Here is a 23,571-nt window from a genome sequence, read left to right on the forward strand (position 1 = left end):
CGGCAAGAGACTCTGCTAGTGGATCCGACAACAGAAAGGAATGGGTGTTCTATGCTATAAGGGAAGATGAATCAGAACTAGTTATCCAGAATGAAGAAAGGCACTAGCAGAAAAAGTTGAAGACAAGGATGAATGGTAATTGATAGTGGATACTCGCATGATGTGATTGGAGATAAAAGAAAATTTCTATCATTGCAAGAATTCCATGATGGTCAAGTCAGATTTGGAGATGACAAAGCATGTTTGATCAAAGGTAGAGGTATTATTTCTCTGGATGGCAAGCATAATACTGATAATGTCTACTATGTAGAAGGTTTAAAGCATAATCTTCTAAGTGTTGGTCAATTGGTGGACAAGGGATTCCAACTTCAGTTCAAAGACAGAAAATGCAAAATCATTAACAGAACTGGTTTGGATATTACAATCGGTACTTAGACTAGAGGTAATATCTTTCACTTAAACAAATGAACACTGGTGATAAGACATATTTTATTTCTCATATGGATGAGAGTTGGTTATGGTATAAGAGGTTATGTCATGTTAATTTTGATTATATTCTTAAGATCAGTTCAACAAAGGCAGTTAGAGATATACCTAAGATTATAAAGCCTCATAATTTGGTATGTAAGGAATGTCAATTGGGAAAGAAAGTTAGAAATTCTTTTAAGAGCATCTATGATAAATCTAACGATGTGCTTGATTTGATACATACTGATTTATGTGGTCCAACAAGGACCAAAATCTTTCAAGGTGATAGATATTTCATGCTAATAATTAATGATTATTCTAGAATGATGTGGGTGAATTTTTAAGGGAGAAGTTTGAAGCTTTTGATAAATTCAAGATCTTGAAAGCAATGGTTGAAATAGAAAATGGATTCAAAATCAAATGTCTAAGATCAGATCAAGGCGGTGAGTTCACTTGTCATGAATTTAACAGTTATTGTGAGACAAATGGAATTAGGAGATAGTTATCTGCACTACGGACTCCTCAGCTGAATGGAGTAGTGGAAAGGAAGAATGGAGCCATTTTGGATACAATAAGAACCATGATGATAGAAGCCAAATTGCCTCACATCTACTGGAGAGAAGTAGTGAGTACAACAGTCTACACATTCAACAGAGTTCATATCAAAGGTGAAACTGGTAAGACTCCTTATGAATTATGGTTTGGACATACACCTACTCTTAAATATTTTATAAGTTTTGGAAGTAAATGTTATATCAAAAGGGATGATTCAATTGGGAAGTTTGATCCTAGATGTGATGAAGGGATATTTCTTGGTTATTCAATTAAGAGCAAAGAATATAGATGTTATAACAAAAGATTACAAAATATTGTGGAGAGCACAAATATGAGAGTGGATGAGAAATATAGAGATCAATCTATATTATATGACAGAGAACCGACAATGAAAATGATCATAAGTAATCCGATAATGCCTCAACCGATACAAGACACTAAGACAATTACACTGAAACAATCAGAAAATTCAACTATGACTGATGATTAGGACAGAGAACTTGTAGTTCAAAAGACACTAAGGTATGTAAGATTAAATCATTTTGAAGATCAAATCATTGGAGATAGGAACAAGGGAGTTATGACAAGAAGAAGACTGACAAATGAAGAGGTATTTCTTATTTCTCAACTTGAACCGACATTTTTTATTGAAGCTTGTAAAGATGAATATTGGTTAAAGGCTATGGAAGATGAATTAGATCAAATAGAGAAGAATAACAGTTGGAATTTTGTTCCCTGACCTAAAAATAAGTATGTTATTGGAACTAAATGGGTTTTTAGAAATAAACTAAATGAGAATGGTCAAGTTATAAGAAACAAGGCTAGACTGGTTTGTAAAGGACATTGTCGAATGGGAGGAATTGATTATGGTGAGACATTTTCACCTGTAGCTAGAATTGAAGCTGTTAGACTATTTCTTGCCTATGCAGTATATAAGAACTATAAGGTCTATCAAATGGATGTTAAATGTGCATTTTTGAATAGTGAGCTTGAGGAAGAAGTATACATTGAGAATCCTAATGGATTTTCACTAACAGATGACAAAGATATGGTTTCCAGGTTAAGGACAACTTTATATGGTTTGAAACAAGCTCCTAGAGCTTGGTATGCAAGGTTGGATAAATATCTTTTGAAGCTTGGTTTTACTAAGGCCAGTGTTGATAGTAATTTATATTATAAGATCACTGATGATGATATTCTGATTATTAAAGTATTTGTTGATGATATAATTTTTGGAGGTGAAGATAAATTGTGCATGGAATTCTTTAATAATATGAAGGATGAATTTGAAATGTCTATGAGTGGTGAAATGAGATTTTTCTTAGGTTTGCAGAGTACTCAAACTGACAAAGGGATTTTTATCTATCAAAACAAGTATCTGAGGGAATTGTTTAAGAAGTTTGGTATGGATGATTCCAAACTGGTAAGTACTCCTATGGTGACAAGTGATAAATTATCTACCAAAAACATATCTGCACCAGTAAATTCGATAAGGTATAAGTCTATGATTGGTGGCTTGTTATATCTAACTCAGACTAATCCTGATATTATGAATGTAGTAAGTATTGTTTCAAGATATCAAAGTAATCCTAAAGAAAATCATGAATGTGCAGTAAAGAGGATATTCTGGTATTTGCAAGGAACAACAAAGTATGGCTTATGGTATTCTAGAGATGATAACTTCACTTTATGTGCATAATAAATTCAGATTGGGCAGGAGATACTGATGATAGGAAGGGCACTTTTGGTGGAGCTTTATTTCTTGGAAAGAAACTAGTTTCATGGATCATCAAAAAATAGTCATGTATTTCTTTATCTACTGGAGAAGCTGAATATTTTGTAGCAGCAACTAATTGTACACAGGTCTTGTGGATGAAGCAAATGTTGAAGGGTATCAAGGTAAATTGTAGTGAATCAATAGCTATCTATTGTGATAACTTTGAAACTATTGACATGTCTAAGAATCCAGTATTTTACTCTAAGACTAAGCATATATCAATAAAATATAACTTTCTGAAGGACAAGGTGGAAGAAAAGGAAGTCAAATTGGTTTATGTGAACACTAAAGAGTAGATTGTAGATATATTCATTAAACCATTGTCTAAAGAATCATTTGAGTATTTGAGAGATAGGTTAGGGGTATCTACCTCTCCGATAAAAACTTAACTGATGGAGCAATGCATCAGTCTAGTATGCATCATCAACATTATCCTTTGCTCTAGATTGATGTAGTGGTGCTACTACTCATGGGGAGTAGTCAACTTTGAGAGTCATGGGATTTTGATATCTATGTCATATCCTTGGCATTGATATCAAAGGGGGAGAGATACATGATATGAAAAATAATGTCATATGGGAGAGATTCAGATCAGGTTTCAGATTGGACTGCACTCCTCAACGGGAGTTGCTAAGATTTTTTAGGATTCTTTAGTTATTCATTGTTATATCCTCTATGAGAAATTTCTGGCATGGATTGGCACTTAGATGTTTTATTTTTCACATCTAGTGTTGCCATCAATGCCAAAAGGGGATATTGTTGGCAATATGAAGGAATTGATTATGTGTTACATTGATGTCAACACTAGTTGTTATGGTTGGTTACCGGTAGCCAAGTTTTGGCTACTAGTAGAAGAACTAGTGTTACCGACAGAAGGGACTATCAGTTGGAGACCACCGACATGTTTGGATCAAAGGAATATGTTTGGTTTGATGTGTTATTCTAGAGTATTTTTTGGTCATTTGGTATTGACTTGGTGATCGGATGCTATCATACATTCTAGTAAGCCTATACCAGTAAGGGTTTAAGGTTTTACCGGTAGATATTTTTACTGAGAATCTTTGATAGGATGTATAAGTGGTGTTGGTGCGGCTTCTAGATGGAATTCAGGATGCTAAAGGTGATTGTGTTCATGCCTCAACTGATTGGAGACATTGCTTTGGCATGGTGGACCCAGATTAGGTCCGGTACCTATCTAGGTTATGGATCGGTATCATATAATGTGTTCCCTACACATTACCAAGATGATTTATGGATTGGTTAATGTTACTCTGGTCTAAATCCAACATGGCATATCATTGTAATGTGGTTATATGTAATGATCTTATTGTAATATCTTTTAGGTGGCCGACCTAATTGGTTTAGGCCTTAGGGTTTGTATAAATTGATGTAAGATCTCATTGTAGATAATGGGAATAAGAGTGGTCGTGGAAAAGGAAATGTAATTTACGAATAATTTAATATCATTCAGGTAGGGGATTTGGTCGATCATTGAAGATCGAATTGGGTTTATGTGAGAGATCAAAGGACTCCAGTATTGAGCTTAACAACGATTGTAATCAAGGATGGTAGATGCTATCATTGGCAATTCATTCTCCTAGATTGTTGTCCATTTATATTGAGGTGGTTATAGCCTCTTTGTAGTCAGTGTGACTCCTTTGTAATGAGTAGTATACTCTAGGCAGTGTGCCTTCCTGCATGTGCAGCCTCCTCCTTGTATCACATACTTTCTGTAGAAGTATTATCTGATTGTGGGTAGGCTTCCCACCATGGTTTTTCCCTTACTGGGTTTTCCATGTACAAATCATGGTGTTATGTGGTATGGTTGCATTGTGTTAATTTTTTGTTTCATTCTTAACTTTTATTGCTTATCGGTATCTGTTTCTGCTATTCCGGTATTCATGTTTATGAGCTTCAGTTAAAGGTTATTAAGTGGTTTGATTAAAATAATTTATTGATAATTGATTCAGCCCCCCTCCTCCCAGTTGTCCACTGGTTATTCTAACAAGAGACAATTATCTACTCCTAGGACACCACAACATAATGGTGTTAAAGAGAGAAAGAATAGAACTGTTCAAGAAGCTGCTAGAGCCATGATGATTGAAGGAAATATTCTGCATGTGTATTGGAGATAAGTTGTGAGAATTGTAGTATACATTCTTAACCTGGTAAATGTCAAAGGTGATATTGGTAAGACTCCTTATCAGTTATGGTTTGGTCATGCCCTTATTGTTAGATATTTCAGAAGTTTTGGAAGTAGATGCTATATCGAAAGAGATGAAGATCTTGGAAAGTTTGATACTAGATGTGATGAAGGAATTTTTCTTGGTTATTCTACTTAAAGTAAGGCCTACTAATGTTATAATAAAATATTGAGAAAGATAGTTGAAAGTATTAATGTGAAGGTTGATGAAGGTAATGTAAGATAGATTAGATCTTGCAGATATGACTCTAATGATCAAGATGTCAGTTCAGATGAAGGTAAACAAGTGTAGACTCAAAGTCAAGTTCATATTGATCCAGAAAAGTCAAAGAATGAAGAGAGAGGTGCAAATGCTTGTGCAGAAGAAAGAGTTCAAGAGCTTGAAATTCATGAAAATCCTAAAACTCCTAAGTATGTGAGGTCGAATCATTCATAAAATGAGATTATTGGTGATAAGAATAAAGGTGTAATGACTAGGAGAAGACTTCCTAAAGAAATTTATTTAATTTATAAGATTGAACCTAAAAAATGATGATGAAGCATGTAAAGATGAAAATTGGATTAAAGCTATGGAAGAAGAACTAAATCGGATTGAGAAAAATGATAGATGGATTCTTGTTCCTAGACCTAAGGATAAAAATGTAATTGGAACTAAATGGGTATTCCGCAATAAGTTGAATGAATAGGGTGAAAATGTTTGAAATAAAGATAGACTTGTTTGTATGGGTTATTGACGGGTGGAAGGAATTGAGTATGAGTAAAAAATTTCTCTAGTAGCTAGAATTGAAGTTGTTAGATGATTTCTTGCCTGTGCTACTCACAAAGATTTCAAATTTTTTCAAATGGATGTCAAATCAGCCTTTCTTAATGTTAGTTGGAAGAAGAAGTCTATATTGAGCAACCAGATAGATTTCAGTTGACAAAGGAAAAGGAGATGGTTTGCTTGTTGAAGAAAGCATTGTATGGACTGAAGCAAGCCCCTAGACCCTGGTATGCAAGATTATATAAGTATTTGATGAAGCTTAGATTCAATAAAGGTACTCGTGACAGTAATTTTTATTTCAAGGTTGATCAAAATAACATTTTGATTGTTGAAGTTTTTATTGATGATATTATCTTTGGAGGAAATGATTCCCTATGTAAGAAATTTGTTGAAGAGATGTAGAATGAATTTGAGATGTCTATGATTGGTGAAATCAAATTATTTTTAGGATTGCAAATTACTCAGTTGGATAAAGGTATTTTCATATCTCAATCCAAGTATGCAAAGGAATTGTTGAAGAAATTTGGTTTTGAGGACTCTAAACCAACTAGTACACCTATGGTGACATGATGTAAGTTGACAAAGGATGATGATTCTATGAAAGCTAATTAGAATAGATATAGATCTATGATTGGTGGATTATTGTATTTGACTCAAACTAGAGCTAATATAATGAATGTTGTGTGTCATTTTGCTAGATTTCAAGCTGATCCTAAGGAATCTCATTTTACTGTTGTAAAAAAGATTCAGATATTTGAAAGGTACAGTTGATTTTGGTTTGTGGTATCCTAAGAATGATGACTTTACCTTGAGTGCTTTTATAGATATTGATTGGGTAGGTGATGTAGATGACTCGAAGAGTACTACTGGTGGTGTATTCTTTTTACGTAAGAATTTGGTCTCTTGGGCAAGTAAGAAGAATAATGTTATTTCTTTATCTACTGCAGAGGTTGAATACATTGTTGCTGCTAGCAATTGTACTCAGGTAATTTGGATGAAGCAGATGTTAAAGGATATAGGAGTTATTTATGATGAGCCTATTGCTATATGTCATGATAATTCAAGTGATCAATATTTCAAAGAATCTGGTGTTGCATTCCAAAAAAAATCATTTATCAATCAATTTTCATTTCTTGAGAGAGAAGGTGAATGAGAAATAAGTTAGATTGGAGTATGTATCTACAAAGGAACATATTGCATACATCTTTATTAAGCCTTTTCCTAAAGATACTTTTGAGTATCTTAGAGAGAAGTTAGGGGTGATTTCCCTTCCCGATGAGAACTAAGATGAATATATTTGCATCAGTCCAATGAACTTCATAGAGATATTTTGTGATTTGGATTGATGAGTGAGGCTGCTACTCAAGGGAAGTAGTTAGTGTTGGTGTTCAGTGGTTCAGATATATAGATTTGTGAAGATAATTCAAAGGGGGAGAGAATCTCGATTCTTGAGCCTTTGTCATTGATACCAAACGGGGAGAGAAGAGAATGTGAAAAACCTTGAAGCATTTTGGGGTAGGAAATCAAAGATTTTTTATTTGAGTTGTTTGTCAAAGAGGGAGTTGATTCTTGAGATTTTGAAGGAGATTGTTGTGAGTTGATTTCTTTCTTTGCATTGATTTTTTTTCACATTCATATGTTCCCATCAATGCCAAAGGGGGAGATTGTTAAAAATTGTTGGATATTGGTTGATATGTTGTCATCGATGTCAACATATGGGGAGATTGACATATAGGGAGAATTGTTGGATATACGAATATGTTCTATCTGTGTCTCAATGTTGTAGTCAGATTGAATGAGTTGGTTTAGCTTGTGTGTTGTAGCTAAGCTGATGTGGATTAATGGGTTTTGAGATACTTATCTGTAGTTGATTCAACAAAAGCATCAAAGGTCCACATAAATAATTGATAAATTTTTGTGATCTGGTATACCTGCTGCATGTCGCTTGGTTTTTCAATTATTAAGTGTTGACAAGTTCAAGTAAAATCTATGTGTATTGATCCATAATTGTAATATGTTTTGTTGTGGATGTGTGGGATGTATTTTGAATATTGATGTATATCCTCAATTTGATTGGTTCATCATTTGGAAATCCACAAGTGAATATTTTAGGTTGACAATCAAGTATGTTGGTGTTCTTGAGCTCCGGTAGAGAGATGATGATGATTCTAGTAATCCGAGTTGTTGTGGTTCTTGTGATACAATTAATATTACTTGTGAATGTTTCTAGATCATTTTATATGTGTATTGGTGGTCCGCATTGATTATTGTGCGCGTTATTGAATATTTTCCTTGTCTGGTGATTTTCTTCGTGTTATACGACATTCATGATGTGGTAGCGCATTGCAGATGATCAAGGCATACTTCTTGGAGGTGTTTCATATTTGTGGTGGTTGTTTATGTCCAAACTATGTGTTAGCTAACATTGTTTGGGTCTGCATGTATTGTTATAGCATGTATAATTATATTTTTGGTAATATGTAGCATGTTGGGACGACCTCTATTTCATGAGTTGATGACCTGTATAAATTAATTTAATAATCATTGAGAGGTATCATGCTAAGTGAAAATATTGTATCACTCATTCAATAGTAGGGAGGTTGTACGAAGTTATGAGAAGAAGTGTGTTGCAGAGAAGATTTGACTGTGATCTTAATTGAAACTATACTCAAACATGTGGAGATGCTATTTCAGCAGTTCATGATTCTCTAGAATTAATTTGAATGCTTTTCTAAATCAGCGAGACTTGATGTAAGGTAGTAAGCCTTCCCTAAGGGTTGTAGCCCTTTTGGGTTTCTTGTATTTGAGAAGAGAGCTCTAGGCAGTGTGCCTGAATGCAAGTGCATTCTCCATTGTAATATTTACACTTACTCCTAACAGGGTATTACCTAATTGTGGGTAGGCTCCCACTATGGTTTTTCCCTTAACCAAGTTTTCCACACCAAAAATATTGGTGTTATGTGTATTATTGATGTGGTATTGTTTCATGCGTTAAACTGTTAATCATCAGATCTAATTTGTGGTTTAGTTTGCAGTAAGTTTTTGAGCAAACTGATTCACCCACCCCCTTCTTAATTTGTTGCATTGTTGCAAACATAACATATAACCAATCAGCCCAAAACATATCCTTCAAATGTATTAACACAATGCAAATCCTGACAAGGAATAGTAGGACCCAACCAAAACTTAATACAAACTCCAATGGTGACGCAAATCCAAAAACCAATTTTACATTAGCTTTTGGGGGGTCAAATTAATTCATTTAAAAGTTTTTTTTTTAAAGTATTTAGTCCTTATTATAAGATTTCCAAATAATATAACTTTTAATATATTTAATTTCATTAATATATTTTTATTTTATTTCTTATGAATGTAGATTTTTCATCGAACATTAACTTCTTTGTTCAATGCATTGGAAAAAATAGTAAACTAATTCAAAAAAGTTTTGAAAAATATCTATGCACTAGGTATTGGTGTTTTCTTTCTAAAAAAAAAAGAAAATTGGTTTTTGATATATATAGAACAAGTTATGTGTTCAAACGTACACCTATATCCAAATTATAATTAGTCAAACTTCAAAACTTAATAAAATAAAAAATATTCAACATATCACTATCAAACCAAGTGCATGCCCTGGGTATTGATGTTACAAACCAAAATTCAAAAGAATTAAGTTTTTATCATTTATAGAAAAAAAAATTATGCATTTCGGGATACACATCACTCTTAAATAATGTTGTTTGTTGTAAACAACTACTTTTTGAGGAAGATGGAAAAATCAATAAAATTTTATTGAAACAAATTTGCAAAAAATATATTTAGAATCTACAAACAAGATGTTAAAAATCACTAGTTTATATTATCTTCAAATTCTTAATGGTTTAAAAGTTATAGGTGTCAGAAAGTGAAGGTTTTTTCAAAATATTCATCTAAGTGTCAAAGTTGGTCAAAAAGTGGGAACCAGTATTGTGAGTTCACCCAGACATCTTCACGAAGGCATTATGCAAGGATACTTTTGAGTATCTCCAATAGATGTTAGGCGTATTACCCCTTTCCAGTTTGAACTAATGTGCATTTGGATGTACATTGGTCCAATGAGAAGATTGCATATTTTTATTTGGACTGATGCTTGGGTGCTTTCTCTTAGGGGGAGCATGAGTGAGTTTCATACGAGGGGTTATTCCCACCTTTGTCATTGTTGTCAAAGGGGGAGAGATCTTGAGAGTTTCAGATGTTTGTTTTATTTTATGTTTGTTGTTGATGGATAATGCCATCAATAATAAAGGGGGAGATTGTTTTAGATGTGATTGTCATGGATGAGATTGTATTGTTAATTAGTTGTCATTGATGTCAACATATTGATTGGCATTTATGTCTTTGATGTTCCTAATATTGGTGATCCAAAATATATGAACTCAAAATCTTTGATGCTCTGAAAGATGTGTTGGTGATCCAGATAGTTCAGGTTATTGAATATGGCGTTGATCGTTGGTATTAGTATGTATCTTTGTCCTATTATTATTCTTGTTTCTTTGGGCGATGGTGTTTGGGTCTGGAATTTGAGTATGTGTTGCAACTTCTAGTGTAGTATGTGTATCATGGCTTTTGGGTCCGAAATTTATAATGAGTATAACGTGTTGATCTATTCATTGATATGCATTGTGGTATGGTCTACTACTTGTTCCTTCCCAACACCAAAATGTTTAGTGTTGACCTATTTTAGATCTTTGTCTTAGCCGACTTGGAAGACTATGCTTCCTGGAAGACACTATATATATATGAGGATGATTTGATTATGTGAGATAGAAAAGTGTGACATTGTTTTAAAGATATGCGACACTAGAAAGGAAAGATCTAAGTGTTGGTGATATGTGAGAGAGTGTTAGTATTGAGGGACAAAAAGTACTTTGGTTTTGTAGATTGTGTTTCAATGGTGGATTCTTTATTTCTTTCTATCTTCCTTCGGTAGTGAGCCTTTTTCTGGGCAGTGAGCCCACTTGCACTGAGCATTCTGGTAGTGAGCCACCCTTTGTAAAAATCACCTTAACCTATGTTTTTATTGAGAATTAACATTCTTTGTGGGTTTTCCCATCTTGTGTTTTCCACTTCATATTTGGTTTTCATTGTGTGATTTATTGTATGTTTTTGCTTTCATATTGTACGTGTGTTAATTAATTATATTAATTTAGATCCAGAGGTGAAAAGAATAAAAGTAATTGTTTTGAGTAATCAACTAATTCACCCCCCCTCTCAGTTGCCCTCATATTCAACATATTTACCAGATCAAATATTGTATCGATTTGTGCATATCGGTCTAAATAGTTGTGCATAAAGGTTTTTGATGTTAATTGGAAGGTGTGCCAACTTGGTGTGAACCCTCACATATTTCTTATACCTTTTAGATGATGTGTTTTTGGGTTGATTCTATGTATACATTTCATATTCTTTAGGCCAACCTAGTAAAGTTTATTTTGAATCTGATTGATATATATCTATAAAATAGGTTGTGTTAGTGATATATGCATGGAGATATGAATGTGTGTTAGATGAGATAAATATTCATATGAGATGACATGAAAGTTGTGCGAAGTTTTAGAGATGTATTGAGCAAACAAACGAGTATGCATTGTGGAATGTTATCTGCATTCTAACATATGTTATTTGTATATAGTTCAATCTACTATTTCTATTGTATTGTGAGAGAAGTTTTGTATCTTGCCCTAAAGAAGTTATATTTAGTTGTGCAAGTCCTCTTTTGTATCTTGCTTGAGGTTGTGGAACTCAGTCTGCAAGTTCGAAGTAGTAATTTCTTTTTGACAAGAAGACTTGTTCATTATAAAACAATTATTATCTATTGTGAGTTGAATCTCACCATGGTTTTTCTAAGATTTGGTTTTCCACATAAAAATATTGGTGTTCTTGTGAGAGTGCTTGGATGTTTGGGTTGTTTACTTTCATGCACATGTATTGTGATAATTGTTGTTGTTCAAATAACTTAATATGTTTAAGTTTTGGTCAATGTTGATTCCCCTCCACCTCTCATCTTCTAGTAGTATTTAGTTGTAAGATCCTCAAGAATAAAATTATTTTATTTGAAGAAGTAATGGGGTAAAACCACAAAATTGTATAACGTTTCGGTCCAACTTATCAGCAAAAATGAATTTAAGTAATTCTCCCTAAAAAAATTATTTTAGTCAAACATATGGTGTATAGAGATTCATTATAGCTATCTTATATATGGGCCACAACTTTTCCAATTGGAATTGTCTTCTAAATGTATATTTTATACCGCTTTTGGTCTAATTACCAATATTTTTTTTTAAAAATAGTGATGTTTCAACTACTCTTACTCTTATAAATAATATTTTTTTTAAATGTAAAAATACCCTTTTATAGATCTATAAGAGAATTTTCCAAAATATATATCTTTAAATATTTTAATTATATTTTATATTTTATATTTTATTTTTATTGAAAGTAGATCATCACCACTAAAATATAAGGTTGATTATCTTATAAAGGAGAAATACTAAAATTTATTTAAAAATTTTGAAAAAAAATAAATGCACTAGAGAAAAGAGTCTATTTCAAGATGATATAATTCTTTCCTAATTTGGATAAATAATTAAGAAAAAAGGTGACACCAAATGGAAAGGGTTATATTTAAGTACATGCAACTTTTTAAATTTATTGAAATATATATATACATAAAAAATAGTTAAAATATATTTTTACACTAAAGTTTCAAGTTATGAATATGCACAAAAAAATTTGAAGAAAAAACAGGTAAACTTTACTATATAAAGTTTGACGCCTTTTGTAATTTCAATTTCAATATTTTATCAACCACTAAATTATAGTGCTTCCTTTATAAGAAAGTATATTCAAATAATTTTTTAAAGTTTTAAAAAATTACAAACATAAAATACACATTTGATTAATTTACATCATTTAAAAATTAAAAACATATATTTCGCTTTCTATTGATTTGATTTAAAAAGTTGAATTAACATTGGTCATTTCCTTTATAAAAGTGTGACACAACTTTATGCATTTACCCAATAAATAATAAAGAGATCAAAATATAGTAAGGTCGTATTCAATAATACCCTTTGAAAACTTAATGCCTAGGAAATTGAAAAGGAAGAAATAAAGTTGGTAGGTTTTTGAAAACTTCTATATGGACCTTATTAGGGACCTAGGTTGACTATACATTTAAATAAATAAAAATCCCCAAAGGTGAGAAAAAAAGATAAAGAATACTAAAATAAATGTGGAGGGCTTTTGATTTAAAATGTGGTATGGAACAAGGGTGATAACCAATATGGTAGACTTACACAAGTAGGGAAATATAATCCAATATAATACAAAACTATATAAAAAAATACACAAATAATATTATAATGAGTTCATACAACAAAATTAAGCTATTGAATTTTGGAATATTATGGATGAGATTGTCAAATACGGGATCCTAAAAGGCCATTACCTTGTCTACTACATCTATTTCTTCTCAACCTATACATATAGATTCATCTAAAAAAATAGAAAAGTCATAGGCCTTATCCTTACCCATATTTTTCTCTTATTATTTCCACTTGTGTATATATATCATTGTTTTCCTCACATCCTCCAGAGTATACCCTTGAAATTATTTTCCATAATATTTATTATTCTTTTCTCGTAAGAACTAAAAATTTTAACCAAGACAAACCTCATACTCTTCTTATTTTGCATCTTAAATTACACCTTCAACTCAAGCAATCTAAACCTATCCTCTAGCCAAAAAATATTCTAGAATTTGTACCTCTCAAAACCACTCTATCTATTTTCCCATAGTGGGTAGATTTTTTACACCTTATACCTAGCTTTATCTCTATTAAACGACAACCATTTATGTGCATACCACAACCTTAGGTCCTGGTGCAAACTACCTCATTTTTAATGATCTATCTACGCATTCAATAACTTCCAATCTAGTACCAATTGATGCAAGGGTACTACACTTCAAATCACGTGCTCACAAAAACAAAATAAAACTCCTATGAAGGGTATCCCGTCTTAGAATCATACTCACAATCATACTCACACAATCTGTGCTCCTTGTAGAGCTACACAAGATGAAAGAAACCAACACAGGTTCTTCATATTTGTATTAAATACACATGTTAAAATATGAAATTACTGTCAAACAAGAGCCTCAAGACCTATTTTCATAGTTGTAAGTATTTTTATACACATTCATCTAGACTAGGACAAAATATTCTCAATTATGTAGTCACTACAATCTAGAGCTAAACTCTTCAAATGGGGTGATCTTCTTCATGTAGACTTTTTTTCCTTCAACATGAAAATTATTAAATGTATAGTTAAAAAAATGTTATCTATTTTATAATAATAATAACATACTTAGAAGTAAAAAATGTTGCATTAATAAAGAATATCCTATGATATTGTAAACCTAAAATCCGGAGTCAAATATGCAATATCAAAGCTATCTTCATGAATTTTATTCTTAATTTATCTTCATGCATGACAAAAACCTATAAATGAAGTCCACTATATTTCTCTTTTTTTTCTCAAAAATCCCCTTTCGGTCATTCAAAAAAATTCCCGCACATTTGAAATTAAGAAAATAATGTTAAAAGAGTAGCCCCCTAATAAAAGATTTGTGTGCCTATTTTGTAACTCCCACCATTTAACAATTTTAAATCTTGAAAACATATGAATACAAACCTTCATTTCGACATTCAATATTTCTTCCACCTATATTATTAAAATACTCTCTTTATTTGATGGTATGTTAAAATTATGAATTCCTTCTTCTAAAATTAGTTGGTAACTCCCTTTGGTCTTATCTTGAAAATTGGAATTCTATTTGAAAATATCCATGACATAATATTCCATGTTAGGAAACATATTAAAATTATCCATCTTGAAATGGGATACACACCTCCAAGTATTTACTACCGCAATGACTTCTATTCAACTAAGATAAATCAATAGTGACAAAATGAATTAGAAATTGTTTTTAACAAAAAAACAATTGTGTAAAACAAATAAATTAAAAAATAAATTGGGTGATGTAAGATTACCTTATACCTAAAAATACTCCTCCATTACCAACTACACCATATATTTTTAAAATGCATAAAAGGGAATGAAAATTCTTGTAAGTTCTACACACTTAGGGAATTTTTTATTTTTTTTTTCAATAAAAGTGGATTATTCCACTAAATTTTTTTATTAATATTTTTTATTTTTTACACAAGATTAAAAGAGCATACCAGAGGAAAGAACCCTGATAAGAAAACCTCTGGTCACGGCTCATAAAATAAACCTATAGTATCTAACGGATCAATTTATACACCCCGCCCAAAACCACAAACAAAATGTGGTCACAACACATATAATATCAGTTTTGCATAGAGCCCATATGACAATTTGCCAAAAAAACCCATATCAATGGAAGAAGACAAAATTTTCCAAAGCCCTATGCCAAATCCCATGAGCCAAAAACCTTCCTGCCAAAAAGAAAGTATCAAAAAACCTTTGAAAAACACTATTATATCAAATACCATGACCTCGAACTCTTCTCCAGACAACGAACATGAATACTTGAAATGAAAGGGGAAAGCGTGAATAATTATCATCATAAAATTTTACATCGACGTTACTCAAGAAAATCATATGACTATTGCTGCAAACCTTCCCATACCCTAGAAGGAATTTCCTGAAAACACACCTCTCGCTGATTAGCATTTCTATCAATGGCTAAATTTGCCAAATAATCTGCAATCTTATTAACTTCTCTGTAACAATGGGATACCAAGAAAGATTCAAACAATTCTATTTTTTGTAAAATGGGATCAAGTATATACTGCAAATTCCAACAATCCGATTTCTTTTTTATAACACATTGAATAATCACCATAGAATCACCTTCAATTATTAAGTCCTTAATTCCCAAAGAGATTGCCATATCCAATCCAAAAGACAAAGCATGAAATTCCACATAATTGTTAGTTTTAAAACCAATAGCATGACACTTAGCTCGAATAAAATTTGCATTGTGATCATGAATTACCATGCCTACCCCAGCCGGCCCAGGGTTACCACGAGAGGCCCCATCAAAATTCAGTTTAAAGTGCCCCTGCAGAGGAGGTTTCCATCTAGCAAGGCATCTCTTAAGTATTGCATCATTCTTTTTTAAAATTGAACCATGAGAGGGTAAAACTGATAGCAGCTTCCAAACTCTAGTAACTCTACTATCCCAGTGCGAAAAAGAAGTAAGATTTTCCAAATTCTTATAAATAAATGACAAAGCAACCTCAGAGATTGAAGACTCAATTTTTAATAGAACCTCAGACACAGGAGACCTTGTTTTTTTAAATATCCCGTTGTTTCTCTCTAGCCAAACATTCCAAATCACAATAGATGGAGATATGATCCAAAGGCATGCATAAAAAGATGAGACAAACATAAAGGGCCAAGATCTAAAATAGGAAATGAGATCCTTACCAATAACAAAGGATATATTTAACTTCTCAAACAACCACTGCCAACATTCATAAGCATAATCACAATGTAGGAACAGGTGTGAAGAAGATTCCAATTTTTTTTTACGAAGGACACAAGGGAAAACAACAGTAATACCAAGCCTGTCTAGTCTCATACCTGTAAGGACTCTATCTTGAACTACCAACCAAGCAAAGGCTCCAGCTTTGGGAAGACAAGCCGAATGCCAAAACAACTTATAAGGCCAAGAAGATAAATCTTTAGCAACCATAAGAGAGTTGTAACCATCTTTAACAATGTACTTACCAGAAATATTCTTTGTCCAAATAAGTTCATCCTCAGAATTAGAAAGAAATACAATTCTATCTCCCAAAATCTTTTCAAAATCTAATTTCATGCTTTGATCAACATCTAAGAAATCAATCGACTTCCATCTAGCTAGCTTAAGGGGTCCACTCGTCACAATTTCAAAATAATCTATTACAAAAACACCCCAAAGGGAGGAAAGAACAATGATCAGAGGAGACCAATCCCTAATATTCACCAAAGGTGTGTGTCCATTCCATACTTCATCCTAGAATCTGACCTTTCTACCATTATGAACAATCCATGAAAGATAAGGCAAAATAATTGATCTACATTTACAAAGGAAATTCCAAATAGCAGAACCCGAAGGCAAATTTGAGACTTTAAAAATGTACTCTCTTGGTCCTTTATTTAAATATTTGGCAAACATAATCTATGCCCATAAGGAGCTAGGCTTGTCATATAATTTCCAAACCAACTTAGCACCTAAGGCTGAATTCTGATTCTGTAGACTCCGAATTCTTGTTCCCCCAAGTTCCTTAGGCAAACATACCTTATCCCATGCAACTAAAGGGAGTTTCTTCTTGCCATCTTTATTATTGTTCCAAAGAAAATCTCTAAGAGTATCCTGTAAACTAACAATGGCTGCTTTTGGAGACTTCAAAACAGACATGAGATATATGGGAACAACATTCAAAATAGACTTGATGAGAACAATTTTACTCACCAGAGTTAACCATCTATGATTCCATGAGATAATTATTTTAGAAATGACCGAAATAATCCTATCCCAAAAACCAATCTTATCCTGTTTAACAAAGAAAGGAATCCCAAGGTAAGTACATGGAAGATTTCCAGTCTCAAATCCCCAAAAGGATTGCAACCTATGCTGAACCAGTTGTGATGTATTAAGGAAAAAAATCTTTGATTTATCACCATTCACTTTCTAACCAGAAAATGATGCATAATTTTGTATTATTCCTTTAATCAATGAATTTAAATTCATAAGTCCAAAATAAAAATAAAAAGAGTGTTACCCAAAAAATAATAGTTGTATAAATTGAAGAGTATTGACATTTCTTATGGTAATTTAAAAAAATATAATGTTTATTTAATAACCACATTATGTACTCCATAGGTTTTCTAAGTATGCTTCTTCCAAATGGTGATAAAATTATTAAAGGTAGGAAACATTTTTATAGTAGATTGGCATAATGTAATTCTCATACCAATCGAAAATTAAATTATTAATATCAAACATAATTTAAATATACTATCTGAGAAGAACTATCAAGAGCATTACCTTATATAAAGATAAAATTGTTTTTCCCTATCCACCACCCTCTACCTCATTAGCAACTAAAGCTTTAGGATGGTATAGATCCGTATATAAATTTTTAAGATTTTATGGAAAGGCTAGAGTGCTAAAATAAAATACTTTGAGTTTTACCTAAAAATAACCCTTAAATCATAGCTTGAAAACCTCTACTATTTTTACCTAAATACAATAGATTATTGAGTGGGGATGCTATGCATTATTCAAACTTATTTTGACAAAATAAATATCCTATGTGCATTTCAATAATTTTTATTGTTGTTTGGATTTGTTAATTTACTTCCATATTTTTTAGATCAAATGTTATTATTGCAAAAATAATTTAAAAAGAAAATTTCTATGAATTTAATTTCTATTTTCTTTGTAATTAATTTAATTTCTATTTTCTTTCTAATTATGATGTAATATCTTCAAGATTGTAGCTTAATATTTAGAAATTTGTCAATAAACCATTTTTATTAATTAATCATTAAAAAAAAATTTGAAACAAATTTATCGAAATTTTATTGTATCTATCTTGAATTTCCATATGATTAAAGTAATAGTAATATATTAATTTTATCTTTTTAAAAATATCAATAATTTTTATTTCAATTATATTATTTTTTATCACATTATAACATACTAAAAATCATATGAATATCATGGCAGATGGAAAACGAAGGACTTGCAATGGAATACTCCATAGAATATGCAAAAAAGGTAAGAAAATTCTAAAACCCTTAACAAATAAAAGTAGTAAATAATTAGACAAATATCATTAATAAAACATTTCAAATAATTAATAAATTGTTTATCATAATAACAACAATGACATATTATTAAAAGAAAATAAAGGCAATTTGTTAGGGTATGTAGAAAGTTTTGAATTTTATGAGTTTTTTATAGGTTTTATCTATACCACACTACTAAAACTCTAAGCCTTTTTGTGTTGTTGTCTTGCTTTATTTTTATTTTTGTGGCGACCTATATCCCGTGGAATATGGTATTTCAAGGCATCATTTGAGCCTATTATGTAATTGGTCTCTTTTATTTTGTAAATTTATACAAAATTAGTTGAATTATCTGTCAAGCTCGTATGTTAGTGAGCATCTCTTTTCTTTTTTGTATTTCAAGATTCTGCATCTTAGCAGGGGCTATCTTTTTGCTTCTTTAGATTGGGTCTTATTGAGAAGGACTTTCTAAAAAATGAAGCTGAAACTGTTTAAATTTTTTAAAGTTACTGATCCCATGCATATTGTGACTACTTCCCCATCCCTTAGGTTAAATATAAATGATCATGTCATACCCACAGGCATGCAATATAAAAGAAGTGTAAACTCCACACTCAAAACATTAAGAAGCCCACGCCCACACAGGTCAAAAGGACACAGTTAAAAGAAAGGTCGCGAGCATGCAGGAGAAAGAAATTGTAACTGTGAACGGAAAAGTGAGAGAATGCTACATCTGTGTATAATGGAAACGGATACTCTCACTGCGCACGCACAAGGGAGACTATGTGGGACGAACTATGGCCTGCAGTAGGCGATAAGAAAAATATAAGTCTAGAGGACACACTCAAAAGGAGGATGACATGTAAACATCGGCAATTGTCAAAAAAATCTTATTCATTTAATCAAAAGGATGAACAACCTAAGTTCAAAATCATCTACGCCTGGCTAATTAAACTACTGATCAGAGGTGATCAGAGGTGCAATGGTTAGACCAATAGTAATATATGCAAACATCCACCAGAGGTGTTACGTTAGATCAATAGTAATAGAGGTGATCAGAGGTGCTACGTCCACCAGAAATGCAGAGAGTTCTTCTATTAATCAATAATGCAAATACAACTCTCTACAATACATGACTATACACATCTATATATACATTTGCACATCAAAGACTTTGAAATTTTGCCAAATTTTGCTCACAGACACTGGAATAAGTCTTTTCCAATTTAAACCAGACTCAAAAATATCTTCTCCTACTACAAACTTAGGCACAAACTTGCCCATCAAACCATCAAGTTCAAAATAAACTCCTCTTTCATCCAGAGAAGCGTCTGCCATTGCAGCCTCATCAAAACTTAAATCTATCCATGATGGATTCATTTCTACTGGCACGTCCACAAGACCTTTGCCTAATGTGGTAAAAATTGTATTGAGGGCAGCCAATTCCTTTTTCAGCTCTTCATTTCATTTTTCTACAGAAAACTCCCACTCTTTGGTAAATTGCTCTTTCAATTTTGCCATTTCATCTTCCATACGACATATTCGCTCTGCAAGAATAAAATTTTCCTCCCACAGTTTCTCAATTCGTTCGTATAGGTAATCTTTTGAGCTATAGGCCTCACCTTCTTCAGGGTCATCTTCATTCGCTAGTTCCGAGACTGCATCTTCCTCACCCCGGGAGACATCTTCCTCATCTTGGAAGGCAAACAAACCAGTCTCTTCTTCTTCGAACAGTGAATACAACAAACCCTCTTCTTCTTCAGACAAAGTCTCCTCCTTTTCCCAGCCATCCCACTAATGTCGTTTGGTTTCAACCTCCACTTGGACATCACTCTCTACCGAGTCTAGACTACCAATAAATTTTTCGATGACTGATTCGACTTCATCATCTAAATCGGCTTCACCATTTGAATCTTCACCCTGTTTGTCGATAACATAAAAGCACCCAACTCCGGGATCAAACACAAAGTAAGGGCTAGGATCAACTACCCAATCGGATCCCATCTGTACTCAACATTTCACAATAGCTCTGATACCAATTGTTAGTTATAAACAAGCAAAGAAAGATTAATACAAAACAATAGAAAGCTAATAACATAAACGCAAAAGCCAAGTTTAACATGGTTCACCACTAAGTGGCCACGTCCACCAGAAACACAGAGAGTTCTTCTATTAATCAATAATGCAAATACAACTCTCTACAATACATGACTGTACACGTTTATATATACATTCACATTCAGGTTTGGAATGAAGAGTCTGGAGAAGACGAAAAGTCGTGACTGTTGGGCTTCAATCCCAACACAAACATTTACAAAGCCAGCTCAAGACAAGAACAAAAAAATGACAAAGAAAGCTAAATTTTGAATCTTAATTTTAAAATTTCAGAGATCAAATCTATATGGATATGAGATCAATCTCATGTCTACTAAATTGACTTAAGAAATTTAAACAATAATATATATATTAAGAATGAATGTCTCAATATTGATGATATTATAGACACACAATAAATATAAAATAAAACGTCAATAAATGATAAAACATGAAAATAAAACTATCAATAAGACAAAATCAAATATATAAAAAATATATAAATGAAAATGAACAATAAAAATGAAAAAACAAACCTAACTTCAAATTAAAAAGTAACATTTTGACAAAATATTAATATGTTCAATCATTCCACCATAATGGTTCCAAAACTAAACAAAACGTGAGTTGGAATGAGAATGAAAAAATTCACAATCACAATAATAAAGGTTTGTAAGCATGCAATTAAGAATCTGGAAAGATTTGGATTTCCCATCCAAAACACAAGCTGCTCTCCACACTGATTGCCCTCCTATCTACCATTAATCGACAAGTTTATTTTTCAATTTTCATATAAATTCAATGTCCGTATAGTGTAAAATTGACGGTTTCCTGCGAGTTGTAGATAGAGTTGCGTGTAGTTTAGGGTTAAATAACAATGGACTTAAATATCCAGAAGCTTTAGGAAACGATAACATGCCTATTAAATGCGACTTAATTGTAGAGAGTACAGCCTACAAAAACCTGACCCAACAATCTGTAAAGAACAAACACGGGAAGAAATTAAATAGAGAAGATGGTCGGTACCTATAATTTATATCATAAAATAACTAAAACTTTTTGGCTTGCAAAAGATTCTACACATTTTCCACTCAAAAGCACTGGAAATGAGAAGAATCCACCGTAGATCAAAACTAAGAGCATTTGGTATGGTAAAGATGAGAGTTGAATTTAGTCAAGTCCAGAGACTAAATATATTTATCGTTTCGCAGAATTTATGGCAAACTTGAAGAATTTCGCGAGTGGAATTAAATGTATGCTTAGAGTTCCATTAATTTTCTACACTTTGCGTTTGGAATGGGGTGGAGTCAAAATGATCCGGTGGGTTCAGGAAAGAATGGAGAGCGCAGGGCAATCTTTTGTAAAAGACCAATAATCTTTTCAGATCTAAATTCAAAGACAGAAAATACCATAACTCAACTATACAGGACAGGATTATCTATGCCACAAGAATATAAACTACAGATAAGCTATTGGGTATCTAAACGACAAGAATAGAGCTGTAGGTTATCCCGTGTTCTTGAAGACAACCAAGCTGATGCGAACACTATGACAGGTTTATTATGCTAGAAACACTGTTCAGATTGGCAGTGAAGCTAAGGACACAAGGTTTCGCTTTATTATGAAAGACTGATCGGAAAAAACTCAGAGACAAATCCGGTGGGGAAAACAGACGAAAACTTTTTTCCGGCAATCTAGAGACAAATCCGGTGGGGAAAACAGACGAAAACTTTTTTCCGGCAATCTTGAGACACTTCCTGTGGGCAAATCCGACGTTATAATTGTTAGTTTAGAACGAGCAGAGAAGAACATAAGATAAACAAAAAATATCAGAAAAGAAAATCAGACAATAAGAATACAGTGATTCAGCAAATTGTCTATGTCCACTCTCAAAGCAGGGATCTATCACATTAACCGATATCAATCTTACAAGACCATACACATCTTATTTATACATTTATTCAGCCATGAACGAAGAGTTGGGGAAGCCAAATAGTCATATGACCATTGGGCTTCATATACCAACAATCTCCTCCGTGAAGCCCAACTGGTACAGCCATGCACAACGACATCCCTGCTTCCAATTCGAGTCTCATATCGTAACCAGCCTGCAAGACTTTAACTTTGCGAACTCTTATTCACATACGCTGCGGATACGCCTTCTCCAAATCAAATCAGACTCCTCAAAATCTAACAGTCAAACATCTTCACTTATAACTTTCTTAGACACAAATGCACCCATAAATTCATAACCAGAAACACTACCATCTGTAGGTGCAAAATGCACTCCATCAACGTCTCCTGCTCTTATGCTCCTCCGTAATAGAACAAAAAAATTGCCATCTTCCTCAGACACCATGGGCTCGAGTTGGTCGTTCTCAAAAGAAATGATGGCATGATTTCAATTAACCCTTCACTGGACGACACTACCACAGGTGGTACATAGATTCCTGGCATTCTCATAGGATTCGAAGCTACGGTGTTCATTTCCCATGGAGGAGTCACCACACAGTCACATATCCCCGCCACACACTCCTTGTCATACTCCCTGTGTTGGTTCCCAGCACAAACGACCCTCAACCACCCGAGAGCATCTCCGATATCTGCTTGTCCAAGGCCAAGCTCGGCGGTCATTGGCAGAACCCGACATGCCAAATCATAACTTTTGAGACTAGGTGAAGCCTCAAAATCGTCCCGAGTTTCCACTTTCTTGTGCTCAAATTTACCCCCAGCCATAGTCGGTAATATTGTCGATTGATCATCAGCGCAATCAAGCATTCTTCAATTCTCTCTTCTGTGCCGCCAGGGAAACTGTTGGTCAAAATCATCAAACGATGG

At 32.9% G+C, this 23,571-nt stretch overlaps 1 protein-coding gene across 3 annotated transcripts in view; it reads left to right on the forward strand.

The window, feature by feature from the left end:
- LOC131075899 (uncharacterized) overlaps positions 1–23,571 on the forward strand; it is a 138,122-nt gene that overhangs the window by 81,523 nt on the left and 33,028 nt on the right. For all 3 annotated transcript variants that reach the window (XM_059218583.1, XM_059218585.1, XM_059218584.1), the window contains one exon: positions 18,578–18,628. In XM_059218583.1, the coding sequence (XP_059074566.1) occupies positions 18,578–18,628 (51 nt within the window). The remainder of the gene's footprint in view (positions 1–18,577; positions 18,629–23,571) is intronic.

The sequence above is a fragment of the Cryptomeria japonica genome, chromosome 3, assembly GCF_030272615.1.
Source record: "Cryptomeria japonica chromosome 3, Sugi_1.0, whole genome shotgun sequence".
In the NCBI taxonomy this organism is placed as follows: Eukaryota; Viridiplantae; Streptophyta; class Pinopsida; order Cupressales; family Cupressaceae; genus Cryptomeria; species Cryptomeria japonica.